This window comes from Ranitomeya imitator, chromosome 3 (genome assembly GCF_032444005.1).
Source record: "Ranitomeya imitator isolate aRanImi1 chromosome 3, aRanImi1.pri, whole genome shotgun sequence".
NCBI classification, from domain to species: Eukaryota; Metazoa; Chordata; class Amphibia; order Anura; family Dendrobatidae; genus Ranitomeya; species Ranitomeya imitator.
Genome location: NC_091284.1, coordinates 823,857,146 through 823,877,874, shown reverse-complemented (window position 1 = coordinate 823,877,874; position 20,729 = coordinate 823,857,146). Strand labels below are relative to the sequence as shown.

At 45.4% G+C, this 20,729-nt stretch overlaps 1 protein-coding gene across 2 annotated transcripts in view; it reads left to right on the top strand.

The window, feature by feature from the left end:
* Positions 1-20,729, top strand: part of SLC9A3 (solute carrier family 9 member A3) — a 141,462-nt gene that overhangs the window by 61,815 nt on the left and 58,918 nt on the right. For both annotated transcript variants that reach the window (XM_069759399.1, XM_069759400.1), the window contains exon 2: positions 14,318-14,620. In XM_069759399.1, coding sequence (XP_069615500.1) covers positions 14,318-14,620 — 303 coding nt within the window. The remainder of the gene's footprint in view (positions 1-14,317; positions 14,621-20,729) is intronic.

Below are 20,729 nucleotides of genomic sequence, written 5' to 3'. Positions count from 1 at the left end.
CTAGCCTGAAGATAGAAATACAAGCCTGACTTACCTCAGAGAAATACCCCAAAGGAATAGGCAGCCCCCCACATATAATGACTGTTAGCAAGATGAAAAGACAAACGTAGGAATGAAATAGATTCAGCAAAGTGAGGCCCGATATTCTAGACAGAGCGAGGATAGCAAAGAGAACTATGCAGTCTACAAAAAACCCTAAAACGAAAACCACGCAAAGGGGCAAAAAGACCCACCGTGCCGAACTAACAGCACGGCGGTGCACCCCTTTGCTTCTCAGAGCTTCCAGCAAAAGTTAATAGCAAGCTGGACAGAAAAACAGAAAACAAACTAGAAGCATTTATCTAGCAGAGCAGCAGGCCCAAGGAAAGATGCAGTAGCTCAGATCCAACACTGGAACATTGACAAGGAGCAAGGAAGACAGACTCAGGTGGAGCTAAATAGCAAGGCAGCCAACGAGCTCACCAAAACACCTGAGGGAGGAAGCCCAGAGACTGCAATACCACTTGTGACCACAGAAGTGAACTCAGCCACAGAACTCACAACACTGGACCCCACAGAGTGACGCTCCCAGGAGATCGCGGTATGCGTAAACACTGAACGCACACCGCGATCTCCAACGGATAGCCGGGACGTGCCAGGAGGGTAAGTATTATATTCACCTGTCCCCCATTCCAGCGCTGCGTGCGGCTCCGTGTTCCAGGTCCTCTGCCTGTGACGTTCACAGTTCAGAAGGCGCGATGACGCGCTTAATGTGCGCCGCCCTCTGACTGAACAGTCACAGCCAGGACCTGGAAGAAACGGCGTGCAGCGCTGGATCAGGACCAGGTGAATATAGCAAGTGTCGGGGGCCTGAGCTAGCGGCGACTCCGGCACCTGACCCCCACAGCGCGCCGGTGTCCCCGCCTGCTCAGGCCCCCCAGCACTCGGCGCCCAGCGACGATAGTTGAGTATGTTATTATTTTTTTATATATCACAGCAGCATACGGGGCATATAATACCATGGAGCATCTTATGGGGGCCATCAACCATAATGGAGCAGTGTACGGGGGCATATACTATGGAGCATCTTATGGGGGCCATACACCTTTATGGAGCAGTGTACGGGGCATATAGTATGGAGCATCTTATGGGGGCCATCAACATTTATGGAGCAGTGTACGGGGCATATACTATGGAGCATCTTATGGGGGCCATCAACATTTATGGAGCAGTGTACGGGGCATATGGATGGGAGCAGCAAATTACAGAACGGTGGCGCAGGATGGGAGCAGCACATGACAGAACGGGGGCGCAGGATGGGAGCAGCACATGACAGAACGGGGGCGCAGGATGGGAGCAGCACATGACAGAACGGGGGCGCAGGATGGGATCAGCACATGACAGAATAAGGCAGCACATGACAGAACGGGGGCGCAGGATGGGAGCAGCACATGACAGAATAGGGCAGCACATGACAGAACGGGGGTGCAGGATGGGAGCAGCACATGACAGAACGGGGGCGCAGGATGGGATCAGCACATGACAGAATAAGGCAGCACATGACAGAACGGGGGCGCAGGATGGGAGCAGCACATGACAGAATAGGGCAGCACATGACAGAACGGGGGTGCAGGATGGGAGCAGCACATGACAGAACGGGGGCGCAGGATGGGAGCAGTACATGACAGAACGAGGGCGCAGGATGGGAGTAGCACATGACAGAATAGGGCAGCACATGACAGAACGGGGGTGCAGGATGGCAGCAGCACATGTCAGAATGGAGGCACAGGATGGGAGCAGCACATGTCAGAATGGAGGCGCAGGATGGGTGCAGCACATGACAGAATGGGGGCGCAGGATGGGTGCAGCACATGTCAGAATGGAGGCGCAGGATGGGAGCAGCACATGTCAGAATGGAGGCGCAGGATGGGTGCAGCACATGACAGAATGGGGGCGCAGGATGGGTGCAGCACATGACAGGATGGGGATGCAGGATGGGAGCAGCACATGTCAGAATGGGGGCGCAGGATGGGTGCAGCACATGTCAGAATGGAGGCGCAGGATGGGAGCAGCACATGTCAGAATGGAGGTGCAGGATGGGAGCAGCACATGTCAGAATGGAGGTGCAGGATGGGAGCAGCACATGTCAGAATGGAGGCGCAGGATGGAGCAGCACATGTCAGAATGGGGGCACAGGATGGGAGCAGCACATGACACGATGGGGACGCAGGATGGAGCAGCACATGACAGGATGGGGGCGCAGGCTGGAGCAGCACATGACAGGATGGGGACGCAGGATGGAGCAGCACATGACAGGATGGGGGCGCACGATGGGAGCAGCACATGTCAGAATGGGGGCTCAGGATGGGAGCAGCACATGACAGGATGGGGACGCAGGATGGAGCAGCACATGACAGGATGGGGACGCAGGATGAGTGCAGCACATGACAGGATGGGGACGCAGGATGGAGCAGCACATGACAGGATGGAGACCATATACCAATATAAATGCTCGCCACCTGGGCGTAGAATGGGTTCAATAGCTAGTATATATATATACCCAAATAGCCTTCATATATACAGTATGAGCCCCTACATAGCCTCCATATATACAGCGTGAGCCCTCACATAGCCTCCTATATACAAATATCCCATACACATGAAAAAAACAGCAACACATGCTCACCTCGCTCCCATTCTCATGGCGCTCTGCTTCTGCTCCTGTATACCAAGTGTCAGCAGAAGAGCAATGAAATGACACTATCGCGTCTGCTGTGTCACACGCTGATTGGTGGAAGATGGAGCCAGTGACCTTGTCCTCCATCTACTTATTCACCGCTGTCTACATCCCTAGAATGCAGATAGCGGTGACAGTGGGCAGGGGCTGCGGATGGATGGCGGATGGGGAAATGTAAGATGCGGGCCGTGGGCCACTGTTTCAGCCCTTCGGATGTCTCAGTCCACAGGCCAAACTGGAACAGCCAGAGGGCCGGATGTGACCTGCAGGCCACAGATTGCCCAGGTTTGATATATTGGATTTAAAACAAAAACCAGAATACTCAGGGGAGCAGCGGAAATAAAATGAGAGCAAAAACTGGACACTTCTGACCTAGTGACGGGTCCTCTTTAAAGAGAAACAAGCAGGATAATTTCACTACTGAAACTACAGTGGATTTTCATAATAGATTTCACTTTTATTGGGGTTTTTCTCTACATTTTATTAGTTTACTACCATAATTATTTACTGCCATCGTGAAGCTCCATTAAAATCCAATCAATGAGTGAGCTATATACAGCAATACTGTGTACTGTGATATTGCAGTATAAAGTATAAGCAAACATATGATTATAGCTTCTAGTTCCCTTAGGGGACTAATAAAGTAAAAAGTAAAAAAAGAGACTTTAAAAAATCTGAAAAAAAAGCAAACATTTTAATCACTCCTATTCTCCCACTAAAAATAAAGATATTAAAATATGAAAAAATATATACATATGTGGTATGACATAGAATTTTGATCTATTAAAATATAAAATTAATCAACCTGATTGGGAAAAACTGTTAAAAAGAATGTAAATGTGTAAAATGCTGTTTTTGGTCACTACAAAAAAATGCAGTAAGAAGCGACTTAAAATGTCATATCTATCCCAAACTGGTATAATACATTTTGTTCATTTTTTCCCAATTAAAATAATTAAAAAATGGGACAAGTTTGGTATCGCCGTAATCGTACTGGCCAGGATAATTTTATTACCAAGTCATTTTTTCCACACAATGGAAGCAGTAAAAACAGTTTGCAAAAAAACAATGTCAGAATTGCTTTTTTCCCCACAATTTCACAAAAAAATTGGAATTTTTTTCCTGTTTTTTAGAACATTATGTGATAAAATTAATAGTGTTCAAAAAGTACAACTCGTCCCACAAAAAACAAGCTCCCATCTACTATATAATTGTCTAAGGGTCACTTCTGTCTTCTGTCTGTCTTTCTGTCTGTTTGTCTGTCACGGAAATCCCAAGTCGCTGATTGGTCGCGGTCAAACGGCTACGACCAATCAGCGACTGGCACAGTGCGGCCGCGAAATGGCCGCTCCTTCCTCCCCGCAGTCAGTGCTCGCTCTGCACTCCCCTCCGGTCACCGCTCACACAGGGTTAATGGCAGCGTTAATGGACCGCGTTATGCTGCGGTGTAACACACTCCGTTAACGTTGCTATTAACCCTGTGTGACCAACTTTTTCCTATTGATGCTGTGTATGCGACATCAATAGTAAGAAGATCTAATGTTAAAAATAAAAAAAATAAAAAATCATTATATACTCACCTTCCGGCGCCTTTCCTGCTCCTTGCGACGGTCCGGTCCATGCATTGCAGTCTCGCGAGATGATGACGTAGCGGTCTCACGAGACCGCTACGTCATCATCTCGCGAGACTGCAATGCACTTTTGGGACCGGAGCGTCGCGAGGAGCATCGATAAACGCCTGGGCTGGATCTGGGGGCCGACGGAGGGTGAGTATGTAACTAATTTTTATTTTAATTCTTTTTTTTTCAGGGATATGGTGCCCACATTGCTATATACTAGGTGGGCTGTGTTAGATACTTCATGGGTTGTGTTATATACTACATCTCTGTGCTATATACTATGTGGGCTGTGCTATGTACTATGTGGGCTGTGCTATATACTACGTGGCTGTGGTATATATTACGTGGCTGGGCAATATACTACATTGCTGTGCTCTATACTACGTGACCTGGGTTATATACTGCATGGGCAGTGTTATATACTAAGTCTCGGTGCTTTATACTACGTGGATGTGCAATGTATTACGTGGCTGAGCAATATACTACGGGTCTGTGCTACATATTACACGGCCCCAATTGGACAGACCATCAGCAGATTTGGCTTTCAGTACCATCTTTATGTCGATGACACACAACTATACACGTCTTCCCCTGACCTTACTCCCGCTGTACTACAGAACGCCACTGACTGTCTGTCCGCAGTCTCCAACATCATGTCCGCTCTCTATCTGAAACTCAACCTCTCCAAAACTGAACTTCTTCTGCTCCCGCCATCTACTAACCTCCCTAAATCTGACATTTCCCTCTCCTTGGGTGGCACCATAATAACACCCCGGCAGCAGGCACGCTGTCTGGGTGTTATGTTTGACTCCGATCTCTCCTTCACCTCGCATATACAATCTCTTGCCCGCTCGTGCCCGCTTACACCTAAAGAACATCCCTAGAATCCGCCCTTTTCTCAACATGGAGACAACAAAAACCCTCAATGTCGCCCTGATCCACTCCCGCCTGGACTACTGCAACGCTCTATTAATTGGCCTCCCCCTTACACGACTTTCCACTCTCCAGTCCATCCTTAATGCAGCAGCCAGGGTCGTCTATCTAGCTAATCGTTACTCGGACGCGTCCGCTCTTCGCCAGTCGTTACACTGGCTGCCCATTCATTACAGGATACAATTCAAAGTACTTGTTCTCACCCACAAAGCTCTGCACAGTGCGGCACCCCCTTACATCACCTCCATCATTTCTGTCTATCAGCCGCTGCGCTCTGCAAATTACTTTCGACTAACCTTTGCACTTATCCGTACCTCCCACTCCCGACTCCAAGACTTCTCCCGCGCTGCGCCAATCCTCTGGAATGCTCTACCCCAAGATATTAGGACCATCCACAATTTGCATAGTTTTAGGCGCTCCCTCAAAACACATTTGTTCAGAGCGGCCTATCATGTTCCCTAATCAGTTGTTTTGTTTGTGTGTAGCCCATTCACTACTTCCATGTATCCCCCACTCTCTGAAGATGGCTGGACCATCATTGTAAATACATCATTGTAAATACACACCTGTACTTTGTATCTCCCCCTCCTCATTGTAGACTGTAAGCTGTCAAGAGCAGGGGAGGCTTGTGTTGCTTTAATTATTGTATTGTTAACATTGTTACTTATGACTGTTGTGTTTGAAGCTGTTAAACTGTAAAGCGTTGCGGAATATGTTGGCGCTATATAAATACAGATTATTATTATACTGCGTGTCTGTGCTATATACTACGTTGCTGGGCAATATACTACATGGCTGGGCACTATACTACATGGCTGGGCAATATACTACATGGCTGGGCAATATACTACGTGGCTGGGCAATATACTACGTGGCTGGGCAATATACTACGTGGCTGGGCAATATAGTACGTGGCTGGGCAATATAGTACATGGCTGTGCTATATACTATGTGTCTGTGCTATATACTACGTGTCTGTGCTATATTCTACGTGGCTGGGCAATATAGTACGTGGATGGGCAATATACTATGTGGTTGGGCAATATACTACGTGTCTGTGCTATATACTACGTGTCTGTGCTATATACTACATGTCTGTGCTATATACTACGTGGCTGGGCAATATGCTACGTGGCTGGACAATATACTACGTGTCTGTGCTATTTACTATGCGGGCTGTGCTATATACTACTTGGCTGGGCAATATACTACGTGGCTGTGCTATATACTACGTGGCTGTGTTATATACTACGTGGGCTGTGTTATATGCTACTTGGCTGTGGTATATTTCTCTGCTGTTTCTGTGCATCATGAATCGTGATATGTGTTAAAGAGAGGGGCCCACTGAGACTCTTTCGCCAGGGGCCCTCCCCACGATCAGAGACAGTCGCAGTTCGCCCGCAAATTGGCGCGGAATTTGAACCACGCTTCGCTAACTGGTCGCGCTGGGACGGCCGAATCTGTGTATAAATTGCATTATTTTAAAAACTTCATAAATAAACTACATACATATTCTAGAATACCCGATGCGTTAGATTCGGGCCACCATCTAGCCTATTATATAATTGTCTAAGGGTCACTTCCGTCTTTCTGTCTGTCTGTCTGTCACGGAAATCCCAAGTCGCTGATTGGCTGCGACCAATCAGCGAAGGGGCACAGTCCGGCCGCGAAATGGCCACTCCCTACTTCACTGCCGTCAGTGCCCCTCCATACTCCCCCCCCCAGTCAGCGCCCGCCACCCACATAGCATTGTAGCAGTCCGTTAAACCAACTGCGTTACACCGCGGTGTAACGCACTCTGTTAACGCTGCTATTAACCCTATGTGAAGAACTTTTTACTATTGATGCTGCCAATGCAGCATCAATAGTAAAAGATCTAATGTTAAAAATAATAAAAAAAAATAAAAAATCGTGATATACTCACCTTCCGGGGCCTTTCCCACTCATTGCGACGCTCCGGGCCATGCATTGCGGTCTCGCGAGATGATGACGTAGCGCTTTCGCGAGACCGCTACGTCATCATCTCGCAAGACTGCAATGCTTTCTTGGGACCGGAACGTCGCGAGGAGCATCGCTGAACGCCTCGCCTGGATCCAGGGGCCGACGGAGGGTGAGTATATAACTATTTTTTATTTTAATTTTTTTTTAACGGGGATATGGTGCCCACACTGCTACATAGTACTTGGGCTATGTTATATACTGCATAGCTGCTACATGCTACGTGGGCTGTGTTACATACTACGTGGGCTGTTATATACTATGTGGGCTGTGTTATATATTACGTGGGCAGTGTTATATATTACATGGGCTGTGTTATATACTATGTGCACAGTGTTATATACTACGTGGGCAGTGTTATATACTACGTGGGCAATGTTTAAAACTATGTGGACTGTTATATACTACGTGCGCAGTGTTATATACTACGTGCGCAGTGTTAGATACTACGTGCGCCGTGTCATATACTACGTGGGCAGTGTTATATATTACATGGGCTGTGTTATATACTATGTGCACAGTGTTATATACTACGTGGGCAGTGTTATATACTACGTGCCTGTGTTATATACTACGTGGACTGTGTTGTATACTACATGGGCTGTGTTATATACTACGTGCCTGTGTTATACATTACGTGGGCTGTGTTGTATATTACGTGGGCTGTGCTATATATTACGTGGGCAGTGTTATATACTGCGTGGGCTGTGTTATATACTATGTGGGCAGTGTTATATACTACGTGGGCAGTGTTATATACTACGTGGGTTGTGCTATATATTACGTACTCAGTGTTATATACTACGTGGGCTTTGTTATATACTACGTGGGCTGCGCTATATATTACGTGGGCAGTGTTATATGCTACGTGGGCAGTGTTATAATAATAATAATTTTATTTACAGTATATAGCGGCAACATATTCCGCAGCACTTTACAAATTATAGAGGGGACTTGTACAGACAATAGACATTACAGCATAACAGAAATCACAGTTCATCATAGATACCAAGAGGAGTGAGGGCCCTGCTGCTCGCAAGCTTACAAACTATGAGGAAAAGGGGAGACACGAGAGGTGGATGGTAACAATTGCTTTAGTTATTCGGACCAGCCATAGTGTAAGGCTCGGGTGCTCGTGTAAAGCTGCATGAACCAGTTAACTGCCTAAGTATGTAGCAGTACAGACACAGAGGGCTATTAACTGCATAAAGTGTATGAGAACATGATACGAGGAACCTGATTATTTTTTTTTTTTATGATAGGCCACACAGGGATGGTTAGGTTAATGCGTTGATGTGGTAGGCCAATCTGAACAAATGAGTTTTTAGGGCACACTTAAAACTGTGGGGATTGGGGATTAATCATATTAACCTAGGTAGTGCATTCCAAAGACTCGGCGCAGCACGTGTAAAGTCTTGGAGACGGGAGTGGGAGGTTCTGATTATTGAGGATGCTAACCTGATGTTATGATCTGGTGGTTTAGGAGCAACATGGGACGAGCTCTGAAGGAAGTGGTACCTGTACTGACCGCAGTCCCTAAGCTCAACACAACACTAGAAGTAGCCGTGGGATGCTCCTAACACTCCCTAGGCACCTCGTCACAGCCTGAGAACTAACTACCCCTAAAGATAGAAACAGGAAAACTATCTTGCCTCAGAGAAAATCCCCAAAGGATAGATAGCCCCCCACAAGTAATGACTGTGAGTGGAGAGGGAAAAGACATACACAGAATGAAACCAGGATGAGCACAGGAGGCCAGTCTAGCTAGATAGATAGGACAGGATGGAATACTGTGCGGTCAGTATAAAACACTACAAAAAATCCACACAGAGTTTACAAAAATCTCCACACCTGACTAAAGGTGTGGAGGGTAAATCTGCTTCCCAGAGCTTCCAGCATCACTGAATTAATTCATACTGACAAGCTGGACAAACATAGAAAGCACAGAACGGATAAGTCCACAACCTGTGGACAGAAAAGAGCAAGCAAGGACTTAGCTTTGCTGAACTGGTCAGGATAACAGGGAAATCCAAAGAGATGTGAATCCAACCAGGAACCATTGACAAGTGGCACAAGCTGAAGGAAAGAGCCAGGCTAAATAGCCGAGCAGAATAGACAATCAGTGGAAGCAGCTGCTGACAGCTAAATACAAGGAGCAGCCATACCACTTAAAACCACCGGAGGGAGCCCAAGAGCAGAACTCACAAAAGTGCCACTTACAACCACCGGAGGGAGCCCAAGAGCGGTATTCACAACACCTGAGGTCATTAGCGGAGCGGAGGGCGCGGGAAGGGTGGTAGACTGAGACCAGAGAGGAGATGTAGGGTGGTGCTGAGCCATGGAGTGCTTTGTGGATGAGGGTGGTAGTTTTGTACTGGATTCTTGAGTGGATGGGTAGCCAGTGTAATGACTGGCACAAGGTAGAGGCATCGGTGTAACGGTTGGTGAGGAATATGATCCTGGCTGCAGCATTCAGCACAGATTGGAGCGGGGAGAGTTTGGTAAGAGGGAGGCCGATTAGTAGAGAGTTACAATAGTCCAGACGAGAATGAATAAGTGAAACAGTAAGAGTTTTTGCAGAGTCGAAAGAAAGAAAAGGGCGAATTCTAGAAATGTTTTTGAGGTGCAGATAAGAAGAGCGAGCCAGTGATCGGATGTGGGGGGTGAATGAAAGCTCGGAATCAAGGATGACCCCAAGGCAGCGGGCGTGTTGCTTTGGAGTAATGGTGCAACCGCACATGGAGATGGCAATGTCAGGCAAAGGTAGGTTAATAGAGGGAGAGAACATGAGGAGTTCAGTTTTTGACAGGTTCAGTTTCAGATAGAGGGAGGACATGATGTTAGAGACAGCGGTAAGACAATCACTGGTGTTTACTAAAAAGGTCGGTGTGATATCAGGAGAAGAAGTGTATAATTGGGTGTCGTCAGCATAGAGATGGTACTGGAAACCAAATCTACTGGTTGTTTGTCCAATAGGGGCAGTATACAAAGAGAAGAGGAGGGGGCCTAGGACTGATCCTTGAGGAACCCCAACAGTAAGGGGAAGGTGAGAGGAGGAGGAACCAGCAATACATACAGTGAAGGATCGGTCAGAGAGATAGAAGGAAAACCAGGAGAGAACGGTGTCCTTGAGGCCGATGGAGCGGAGCATATTGAGGAGGAGCTGATGATCCACAGTATCGAATGCTGTGGAGAGATCAAAAAGAATTAGCATGCAGTAGTGACCATTAGATTTAGCTGTTAGTAGGTCATTAGAGACTTTAGTGAGGGCAATTTCAGTAGAGTGTAAAGAGCGGAAGCCAGATTGAAGAGGGTCGAGAAGAGAGTTATCTGAGAGATAGCGGGTAAGACGGGAGTGGACCAGGCGTTCGAGGAGTTTAGAGATGAAGGGAAGATTAGAGACAGGTCTATAATTAGCGGCACAGTCTTGGTCGAGGGATGTTTTTTTAAGTAATGGATGTATGATGGCATGCTTAAATGAGGAGGGAAAAATACCGGAAGTGAGAGAAAGGTTGAATATTTTTGTTAGGTGAGAGGTGACAGCCGGGGAAAGGGACTGGAGGAGATGTGACGGAATGGGGTCACTGGTGCAAGTGGTCGGGCGAGAAGATGCAAGGAGCCTGACTACTTCTTCTTCTGTAACTGGTTCAAAGTCAGAGAGTGAACTAGATGCAGTGGGGGAGGGAGGACAGTGCATGGTATGAAGAGATTGGGAGATGATTTCCTGTCGAATGTGGTCAATTTTTTCTTTGAAGTAATTGGCCAGATCGTCAGCGCGGAGATCCGTGGTTGGGGCCTGCTCTCTTGGGTTGAGTAGGGACTGGAAAGTGTCAAAGAGATGTTTAGGGTTATTTGACAGTGAGGTGATCAGGGTGTTGAAATAGGTTTGTTTGGAGAGGTGGGCAGTGGGCAGTGTTATATACTGCATGGGCAGTGTTATATACTACGCGCCTGTGTTATATACTATCTGGGCTGTGTTATATACTGCGTAGGCTGTGCTATATACTGCATGGGCAGTGTTACATACTGCATGGGCAGTGTTCTATACTGTGTGGGCTGTGTTATATACTATGTGGGCGGTGTTATATACTACGTGCCTGTGTTATATACTATGTGGGCTGTGTTATATATTACGTGGGCTGTGCTATATATTACGTGGGCTGTGTTATATACTACGCGGCTGTGCTATATACTACGTAGGCAGTGTTAGATACTATGTAGGCAGTGTTATATACTAAGTGGCTGCTATATGCTACGTGGCTATGCTATATACTACGTGGCTGTGCTATATACTATGTGGCTGTCTTTGTTATGTGGGCTGTTATATACTCCGTGGGCTGTGCTATATACTGCGTGGGCTGTGTTATATACTACGTGGCTGTGCTATATACTACGTAGGCTGTGTTATATACTACGTGGGCAGTGTTATATACTACGTGGGCTGTGTTATATACTACAGGGGCTGTGTTATATATTACGTTGGCTGTGCTATATATTACATGGGCTGTGTTATATACTACGCGGCTGTGCTGTATACTACGTGGGCAGTGTTATATACTACGTGGGCTGTGTTATATACTACGTGGGCAGTGTTATATACTAAGTGGGCTGTGTTATATACTACAGGGGCTGTGTTATATATTATGTTGGCTGTGCTATATATTACATGGGCTGTGTTATATACTACGCGGCTGTGCTGTATACTACGTGGGCAGTGTTATATACTACGTGGGCAGTGTTATATACTACGTGGGCAGTGTTATATACTAAGTGGCTGCTATTTACTATGTGGCTATGCTATATACTATATGTCTGTTATGTGGGCTGTGTTATATACTATGTGGGCTGTGCTATATACTGCGTGGGCTGTGTTATATACTACGTGGCTGTGCTATATACTACGTGGCTCCTATATACTACATGGCTGTGTTATATACTACGTGGCTGCTATATATGACGTGGGCTGTGTTATATACTACGTGGGCTGTGTTATATACTACGTGGCTGTGTTATATACTATGTGGCTGTGTTATATGCTACGTGGCTGCTATATACTACGTTGCTGTGCTATATATTATGTGGCTGTGCTATATACTATGTGCCTGTGCTATATCCTATGTGGCTGTGCTATATACTGCGTGGGCTGTGTTATATACTGTGTGGGATGTGTTATATACTACGTGGGCTGTGCTATATACTACGTGGCTGTGCTATATACTACGTGGCTGTGCTATATACTACGTGGCTGTCTGTGTTACGTGGCCTCTGCTATATGCTATGTGGCTGCTATATATATACATACATACATACATATTCTAGAATACCCAATGCGTTAGAATCGGGCCACCATCTAGTAGATTTATATGGGCGGAAAAATAAAAAAATGATGTCTTTTGGAAGAAGGGTGAAGAAAAAACAAAAATGTCAAAATGGAAATTGACCATGTTGGATAAAGATCGTGATATAAAATAAATTGCCAAAAAGTTTTAAAAAAAAGTTTATGTAACATATAAAACCTGAATTAACCAATATGTTCTTTTCAGATTATATCTTCCCTTCAAATATGGGCATCTCATGGTCCTAAAATTAGAAAATCCACATTGTGGAGACTTGATTGCTCTTGTCCACTGGCCAAGCTGTCTTTAGAAAGATTGCATGGACCAGGGCTCATTCCACTGAACGCCCGATCATGTTCCCCGTCTGCATAATACTAATCAGACAACACAGGGTGGGGGTAAAACAGGGTGGCAATAATTTATTGAACCCCTAACAGACAATAACACATAGAACAGTCTTAGTAAAATACCCAAGATGGCGCAAATTACAGAGTCTCACCTTTCAGCTGGCTAGCTGGGATTAGAGCATCTACGACTTTGGAGATTCCAGGGCCAACTACCCCCATCAGTGGCACCCCGCTTTTGGTTGGCATAGAGAGGAGGTTATGACAAGCTTAGTGAGCTGACAATCTATTGAGATTCATGGCCGGTGACCTGATTGTCCCAATCTGGCTTCGCCCAATGTCTCCATGGGCTCAGTGATGGTCAATAGATAGATCTGTATCCTCCAGCTGAGGCCAGGGTGCCTTAAGCTGACTTCATGTAGAGTGTCTTAAATCTGTATCCCTCTGGTTGGAACTGTGGTGTCCTGGCTGCTGTTCTGTAGAGTCTCTTTTCAGAAGGATAAAGGTCCCTTTTTATACCCACACCTGCCCTTCTGGCCATAGGTCAGGGGGAAAGTGGGATGAGATCAACTCTCATTGTTTGAGTGTTTAATCAATCTGTATAGTTTTTCCTTCACTGTTTGCAGATCAACAAGTTACATGGACTTATACAATGGGTAATCAACATATTAGCAAATATCGATTGTTCAATGACCCTGCGTCCTTGTCCTCCAAGGATAGCAATACAATAGTCAATGCAGGAGTAATCATTTAGGCTCATGTGAACAATGGCTATGTTTCTTGACCCACAGAAGAAAAGCACATCAATTTAATCATCAACGTTAAGGTTCATATAAACAATGTCTCTTGACCCACTGAAGAAAAATACTTCTGGACTAATTAAAAATAAATGCTGTGTCATCACACACATACTCAACAATCAGTCCCCAATGATCCTCTATACTGCAGCTGGTGTCAGCCGCTGGTCTCCTGGCAGGTGACCACTACTGTCAGTTACTGATCAGTTGTAGCAGGTTACATTCCATCAGAGCTGAAAAAAAAATAATTGGACACTCTTTCTTCTGACTCAGTCACTAATTGGCTACAGTATTCATCTAACTACTGAAAGAATAATTGGGCATTTGTTGAATTCTTCATCCATTTCCCATTGAAAACACAAGCATGCCTAGCAGACCTGAGAGTGCATGTCTATGGGGCTATCATCCAGCTAATGATGGGGTGTGAGTTTGTTTAGTGATCAGTATTCTTCCCCCAGTTCAAAATTTGTACCTTAAAATTTAATCATACCAAATAGTAAATTGGATTGTATTTTGGACAATGTATCTGTGAATTTCCACCTTTGACTAAGCCTCTTTCTTTTCCTTTTTTCAGTATTCCATATATCCCACAAAGTGACGACGGTGGTGCCGGAGAGCTGCCTTCTCATTGTGCTCGGCCTTCTTCTGGGTGGCATCGTATGGGCGGCCGATCACATCGCTTCCTTCACCTTAACACCGACCGTATTCTTCTTTTACCTATTGCCGCCTATTGTCCTTGATGCTGGCTATTTTATGCCGAATCGGCTGTTTTTTGGAAATCTGGGTACCATTCTCCTGTACGCCGTTATTGGGACAGTATGGAACGCGGCCACGACTGGTCTATCACTTTATGGAGTTTACCTAACCGGAGTCATGGGTGAGTCCTATGAACTTACTAAAAGAAAATGCTCGTAGAAATAATCTACGTTTACTGTTTGCTTAAAACAACCTCTAGATAATTTGGGGGACTATTCTTATAAAAAAGGCGCAATTTATGGATCCATGATTTAGGTGAAAAATACATCATGCAAAGTCGCTCTCCTCCAATAATCCAAAACGGTTGCAGAAATATTTTGCACTTAAAATTCATTTAAAAATACTAGCTGAAGAGCCCGGCATTGCCCGGGCATAGTAACTAACTGTGGTTAGATATAACAAATTATAGTGATTATCCGCCATCCCATAGTCCCGTACCCATATATCCATCATACATAACCTTCATCCCATAGTCCCGTGCCCATATACCCATCATACATATATGCCATCCCATAGTCCCATGCCCATATACGCATCATACATTTACTCCATCCCATAGTCCCGTGCCCATATACCCATCATACATTTACTCCATCCCATAGTCCCGTGCCCATATGCGCATCATACATATCCTCCATCCCATAGTCCCATGCCCATATACCATCACACAACCTCCATTCCATAGTCCCGTGCCCATATACCCATCATACATTTACTCCATCCCATTGTCCCGTGCCCATATACGCATCATACATATCCTCCATCCCATAGTCCCGTGCCCATATACCTATCACACATCCCCATCCCATAGTTCCATGTCCATATACCCATTATGACTTTATCTTCGCCATGGCAACCATTCTGACATCATCGTCGCCATGGAAACTTATCATGACATCATCGTCACCATGGCAACCATTATGACATAACCGTCACCATTACAACCTATTATGACATCATCGTCACCATGGCATCCATTATGACATCATCGTCGATACACATACACACATACACTTGTTTTTATATATATATATATATATATATACTAGCTATTTCCAGCCAACTATCGCTCGGCACGCTCATTGCTATCTAATTAACGCTGCTGGTGATTAAACTAAAGAAAATAATGACAACATTCAATAGTGCTTACGCAGGTGGTAAATTAATTTAAAATGAAGTTAATAACAATAATAATCATTAAAAATCTGAATAATACTAATAATACATTTTATTCACAGTGCAAAATAAAAAACAAACTGGATTCAGTAAGATGTGCTTTTTTATTCATTCCAGCATCTAAAGAAATTTCATAACGAAATGTAAATTAAGTTAAAATTTCTCTGTAAACACAATCATATGTGTGAGGACGGAGCCTCGTGTGGTAATGTGTGGTGACGGAGCCTCGTGTGGTAATGTGTGAGGACGGAGCCTCGTGTGGTAATGTGTGGGGACGGAGCCTCGTGTGGTAATGTGTGAGGACAGAGCCTCGTGAGGTAATGTGGGGGGGTCGGAGCCTCGTGTGGTAATGTGTGGGGACGGAGCCTCGTGTGGTAATGTGCGGGGACGCAGCCTCGTGTGGTAATGTGTGGGGACGGAGCCTCGTGTGGTAATGTGTGTGGACGGAGCCTCATGTGGTAATGTGTGAGGACAGAGCCTTGTGAGGTAATGTGCGGGGACGGAGCCTCGTGTGGTAATGTGTGGGGACGGAGCCTCGTGTGGTAATGTGTGGGGACGGAGCCTCGTGTGGTAATGTGTGGGGACAGAGCCTCGTATGGTAATGTTTGGGGACGGAGCCTCGTGTGATAATGTGTGAGGACGGAGCCTCGTGAGGTAATGTGTGGGGACAGAGCCTTGTGTGGTAATGTGTGAGGACAGAGCCTCGTGTGGTAATGTGTGTGGACGGAGCCTCGTGTGGTAATGTGTGGGGACTATGCCTTGTGTGGTAATGTGGGGGGACGGAGCCTCGTGTGGTAATGTGTGGGGACGGAGCCTCGCATGGTAATGTTTGGGGACAGAGCCTCGTGTGATAATGTGTGAGGATGGAGCCTCGTGAGGTAATGTGAGGGGACAGAGCCTTGTGTGGTAATGTGTGAGGACAGAGCCTCGTGTGGTAATGTGTGTGGACGGAGCCTCGTGTGGTAATGTGTGGGGACGGAGCCTTGTGTGGTAATGTGGGGGGACGGAGCCTTGTGTAGTAATGTGTGGGGACAGAGCCTCGTGTGGTAATGTGTGGGGACGGAGCCTCGTGTGGTAATGTGCGGGGACGGAGCCTCGTGAGGTAATGTGCGGGGACGGAGCCTCGTGTGGTAATGTGTGGGGATGGAGCCTCATGTGGTAATGTGTGTGGGATGGAGCCTCGTGTGGTAATGTGGGGGGATTATGTGTGGTAAGGTGGTGGGGGGTGGGATTATCTGTGGTAATGTGGTGGGGGGGCGGGATTATGTGTGGTGATGTGGTGGGGGGTGGGATTATGTGTGGTAATGTGGTGGGGGGCGGGATTATGTGTGGTGATGTGATGGAGGGGTGGAATTATGTGTGGTGATGTGGTGGGGGGACGGGATTATGTGTGGTGATGTGGTGGGGGGCGGGATTATGTGTGGTGATGTGGTGGGGGGGCGGGATTATGTGTTTGTAATGGGGTGGGGGGGGTGGGATTATGTGTGGTGCTGTGGTGGGGGGTGGGATTATGTGTGGTGGTGGGGGGCGGGATTATGTGTGGTGATGTGGTGGGGGCAGGATTATGTGTGGTGATGTGGTGGGGCGGGATTATGTGTAGTGGGGGGGCAGGATTATGTGTGGTGATGTGGTGGGGGCTGGATTATGTGTGGTGATGTGGTGGGGGTCGGGATTATGTGTGGTAATGTGGTGGGGGGTGGGATTATGTGTGGTGATGTGGTGGTGGGGGCGGGATTATGTGTGGTAATGTGGTGGGATTATGTGTGGTGATGTGGTGGGGGTGGGATTATGTGTGGTAATATGGTGAGGGGGTGGGATTGTGTGTGGTGATGTGTTGGGGGGTGGGATTATGTGTGGTGATGTGGTGGTGGTGGGATTATGTTTGGTGATGTGGTGGTGGTGGTAATGGGGTGGAGGCGGGATTGTGTGTGGTGATGTGGTGGGGGTGGAGCTACTGTGCAGGGGGCGGGATTAGCGAGTAATCACGATGCCTCTTATATATATAGATATTATTTAATAAATAGATATATAAAAATTATATTAGTAAATAAATAAACATATAAAAATAAATATTATTATTAGAAAAATATATACAAATATATTGTTATTAGAAAAAGCTATAAATCTAAATAAATATTATCAGAAAAAAGCTGTAAATATATAAAAATAAATATTTTTAGTAAAAAAATAAACGTTAGTGATGAGAGAGTATACTCGTTGCTCGGGTTTTCCCGACCCGAGCACACTCAGGTGGTCTCCGAGTATTTATGACTGCTCAGAGATTTAGTTTTCATCGCTGCAGCTGAATGATTTACAGCTATTAGCCAGCTTGATTACATGTAAGGATTCCCTAGCAACCAGGAAACCCCCACATGTACTTATGCTGGCTTACAGAGTAAATCATTCAGGTGCCCCGATGAAAACTAAATCTCCAAACACTAACAAATACTCGGAGACCACCCGAGCGTGCTCGAGAAAACCCGAGCAACGAGTACACTCGCTCATCACTAATAAACATATAAAAATACATATTATTGAAAAAGAATATAAAAATAAATATTGTTATTAGACAAAAAAATTAGAAATATATCGAAATAAATATTATTGTTAGTATACTATATAAAACTAAATATTATCTGAAAAAAATATATAATATATAAATAAAAAAAAATATTATTGTTAGTAAAATATCTAACAATAAAAATTATTGTTAGAAAAATATTTAAATATATAAAAATGAATATTATTAGAAAACATTATAAAAATAAATACTATTATCAGAAAAATATATAAAAATAAATATTATTATTAGAAAAATATATGAAACTAAATATTAGAAAAAATATATAAATATATAAAAATAAATATTATTAGAAAAATATATAAATAAATTTAAATATTATTATTAGAAAATATATATATAAATTAAAAATAATTATTATTATAATAATAAAGTTTTCTCTAATATTGATAGACATTTAGTGTCACTGTAAGAAAGCTGCTTATCGGGTATTGTAATAAACAATAAAGAACGGGCTAAGGCTAGATTCTAAAGCGTGTCGCAGCCACCAATACTTTTGTAAATTTATCAAATAGTATTTTACTGATCGGTCACGTCTCCCACTTTGATGCGGGCTCCGGCGCTGAGCCCGCATCTTTCCCTGCACATGACAGCTGATCTGATCAACCTCTTTTTCCTCATTAAAAATAAAACAATAAAAATTACACATTTGGTATCTCTGTGTTTCATGTCTCTCATTATGTTATTCTGGCATATCTTTGAGTGGTCAGTCCAACCCCCTCCCTCTCTTTATGACCTTTGCTTAACTCTCTACATTTGTCTCCCATACCCAGCCACCTCCTCATTCACACCTGATTGCCCTTAGCTGGGGTCTGGGATATATTCAGATCCAGGAGTCTGACCCAGATGTAGTCTGATCCATGCATCTTTCACTTCCATCTTTTAAATTACAGATTTTTAATTACTTTGAATTAGACTGAATTGGACTGGAATTGACTGGAAGGTAACAGAATACCAAACCACTACAATGTTTCGGTTTCTTTTCTCTTTCACCCCCATATTACTTTCCTTCTTACAATCTCCTGCAATCCCTCCACCTAGTAAAGAACTAGTCATTTCTTCCTCCATTCTCCCCAGCCATCTCACCTCCTGCTCAGAACTGTTTCTCTACATACAATCTTTTTTCTCCAGACACACACGGCCGCATCATGTCCTATCCTGCTCCCACCTTCTAACGCTTTGTCTGCTACTTCTCATCTCTGGTGACGTATCCTCAAATCCCGGCCCTCCTCAACACCCCCCCACACTCATTTATACCCCCCTACCATGATCCTCTGCACATTTTCCCAACTATGATAACCTCATACCCATCCATCCAGCCCCCTCTCCCCCGGCCCCCCTACCTGCAGCATGATGGAACGCACGCTCTGTCTGCAACAAACTGACATTTATCCATGACCTCTTCATCACCTACAAACTCTCCTTCCTTGGCATCACTGAAACCTGGCTCCCCCCCTGACTCAGCCTCTCCAACTGCGCTTTCCTATGGTGGATTCCACCTCTTACACCCCTCGACCCAGCAACAAACGTGGTGGAGGGGTTGGCTTGCTTCTGTCTGAAAACCTGCTCCTTTACTCCAATCCGGCTACTACCCTCCGCTACTCTTACCTCGTCTGAGGTGCACTCCGTCCGCATCTATTCCCCCTCCAACCTCCAGCTGGCTGTCATCTACAGCCCCCCAGAACTAGCCATCTCCACGTTTCTTGACCACTTCACCACCTGGCTACTTAATTTCCTTTCTGCTGACATCCCCACTATGATCATGGGTGACTTCAATATCCCCATTGACACTTCCACCTCAGCTGCCTCTAAACTGTTATCGCTCACTGCCTCCTTCGGCCTCACTCAATTGTCCTCTGAGGCCACTCACAAAGATGGCCACATGCTGGACCTCATTTTCACCTGCCTCTACTCCCTTACTAATCTCACTAACTCACCCCTCCCCCTGTCTGACCACAACCTACTGACATTCTCTTCCCTCTCCTCTCCTAGTGTGCAACCCCCGCTACACAAACTCACTCACCCTCGCAGACATCTCAAACACCTCAACTTACACCACTTACAACTTACATAACTCTCTGAGTCCCTTATCCCTCTGACAGACATAGCCTCCCTTCATGACACAGATGCTGCTGCCACTTTTTATAACACCACAATAACAGCAAAACTCGTACACTCAACAGGTAGCCCTGGCTGACCAGCCTGACCAAAGAACTGAGACAGGCTTCCAGGGTTGCTGAGCGGAGATGGAAGCGATCCCGCTCTGACGACCACTTCACTGCATACAAGCAGTCCCTCGCCAGCTTCAAGTCCACGCTCACAGCCGCAAAACAAACTTACTTCTCATCTCTCATATCCTTCCTGTCTCACAATGCTAAACAGATTTTCAAGACTTTCAATTCTCTACGCCGCACCCCCTCCCTCCCCTCTCATTTCTGCTGAAGACTTTGCCTCCTTCTTTAAACAGAAGATC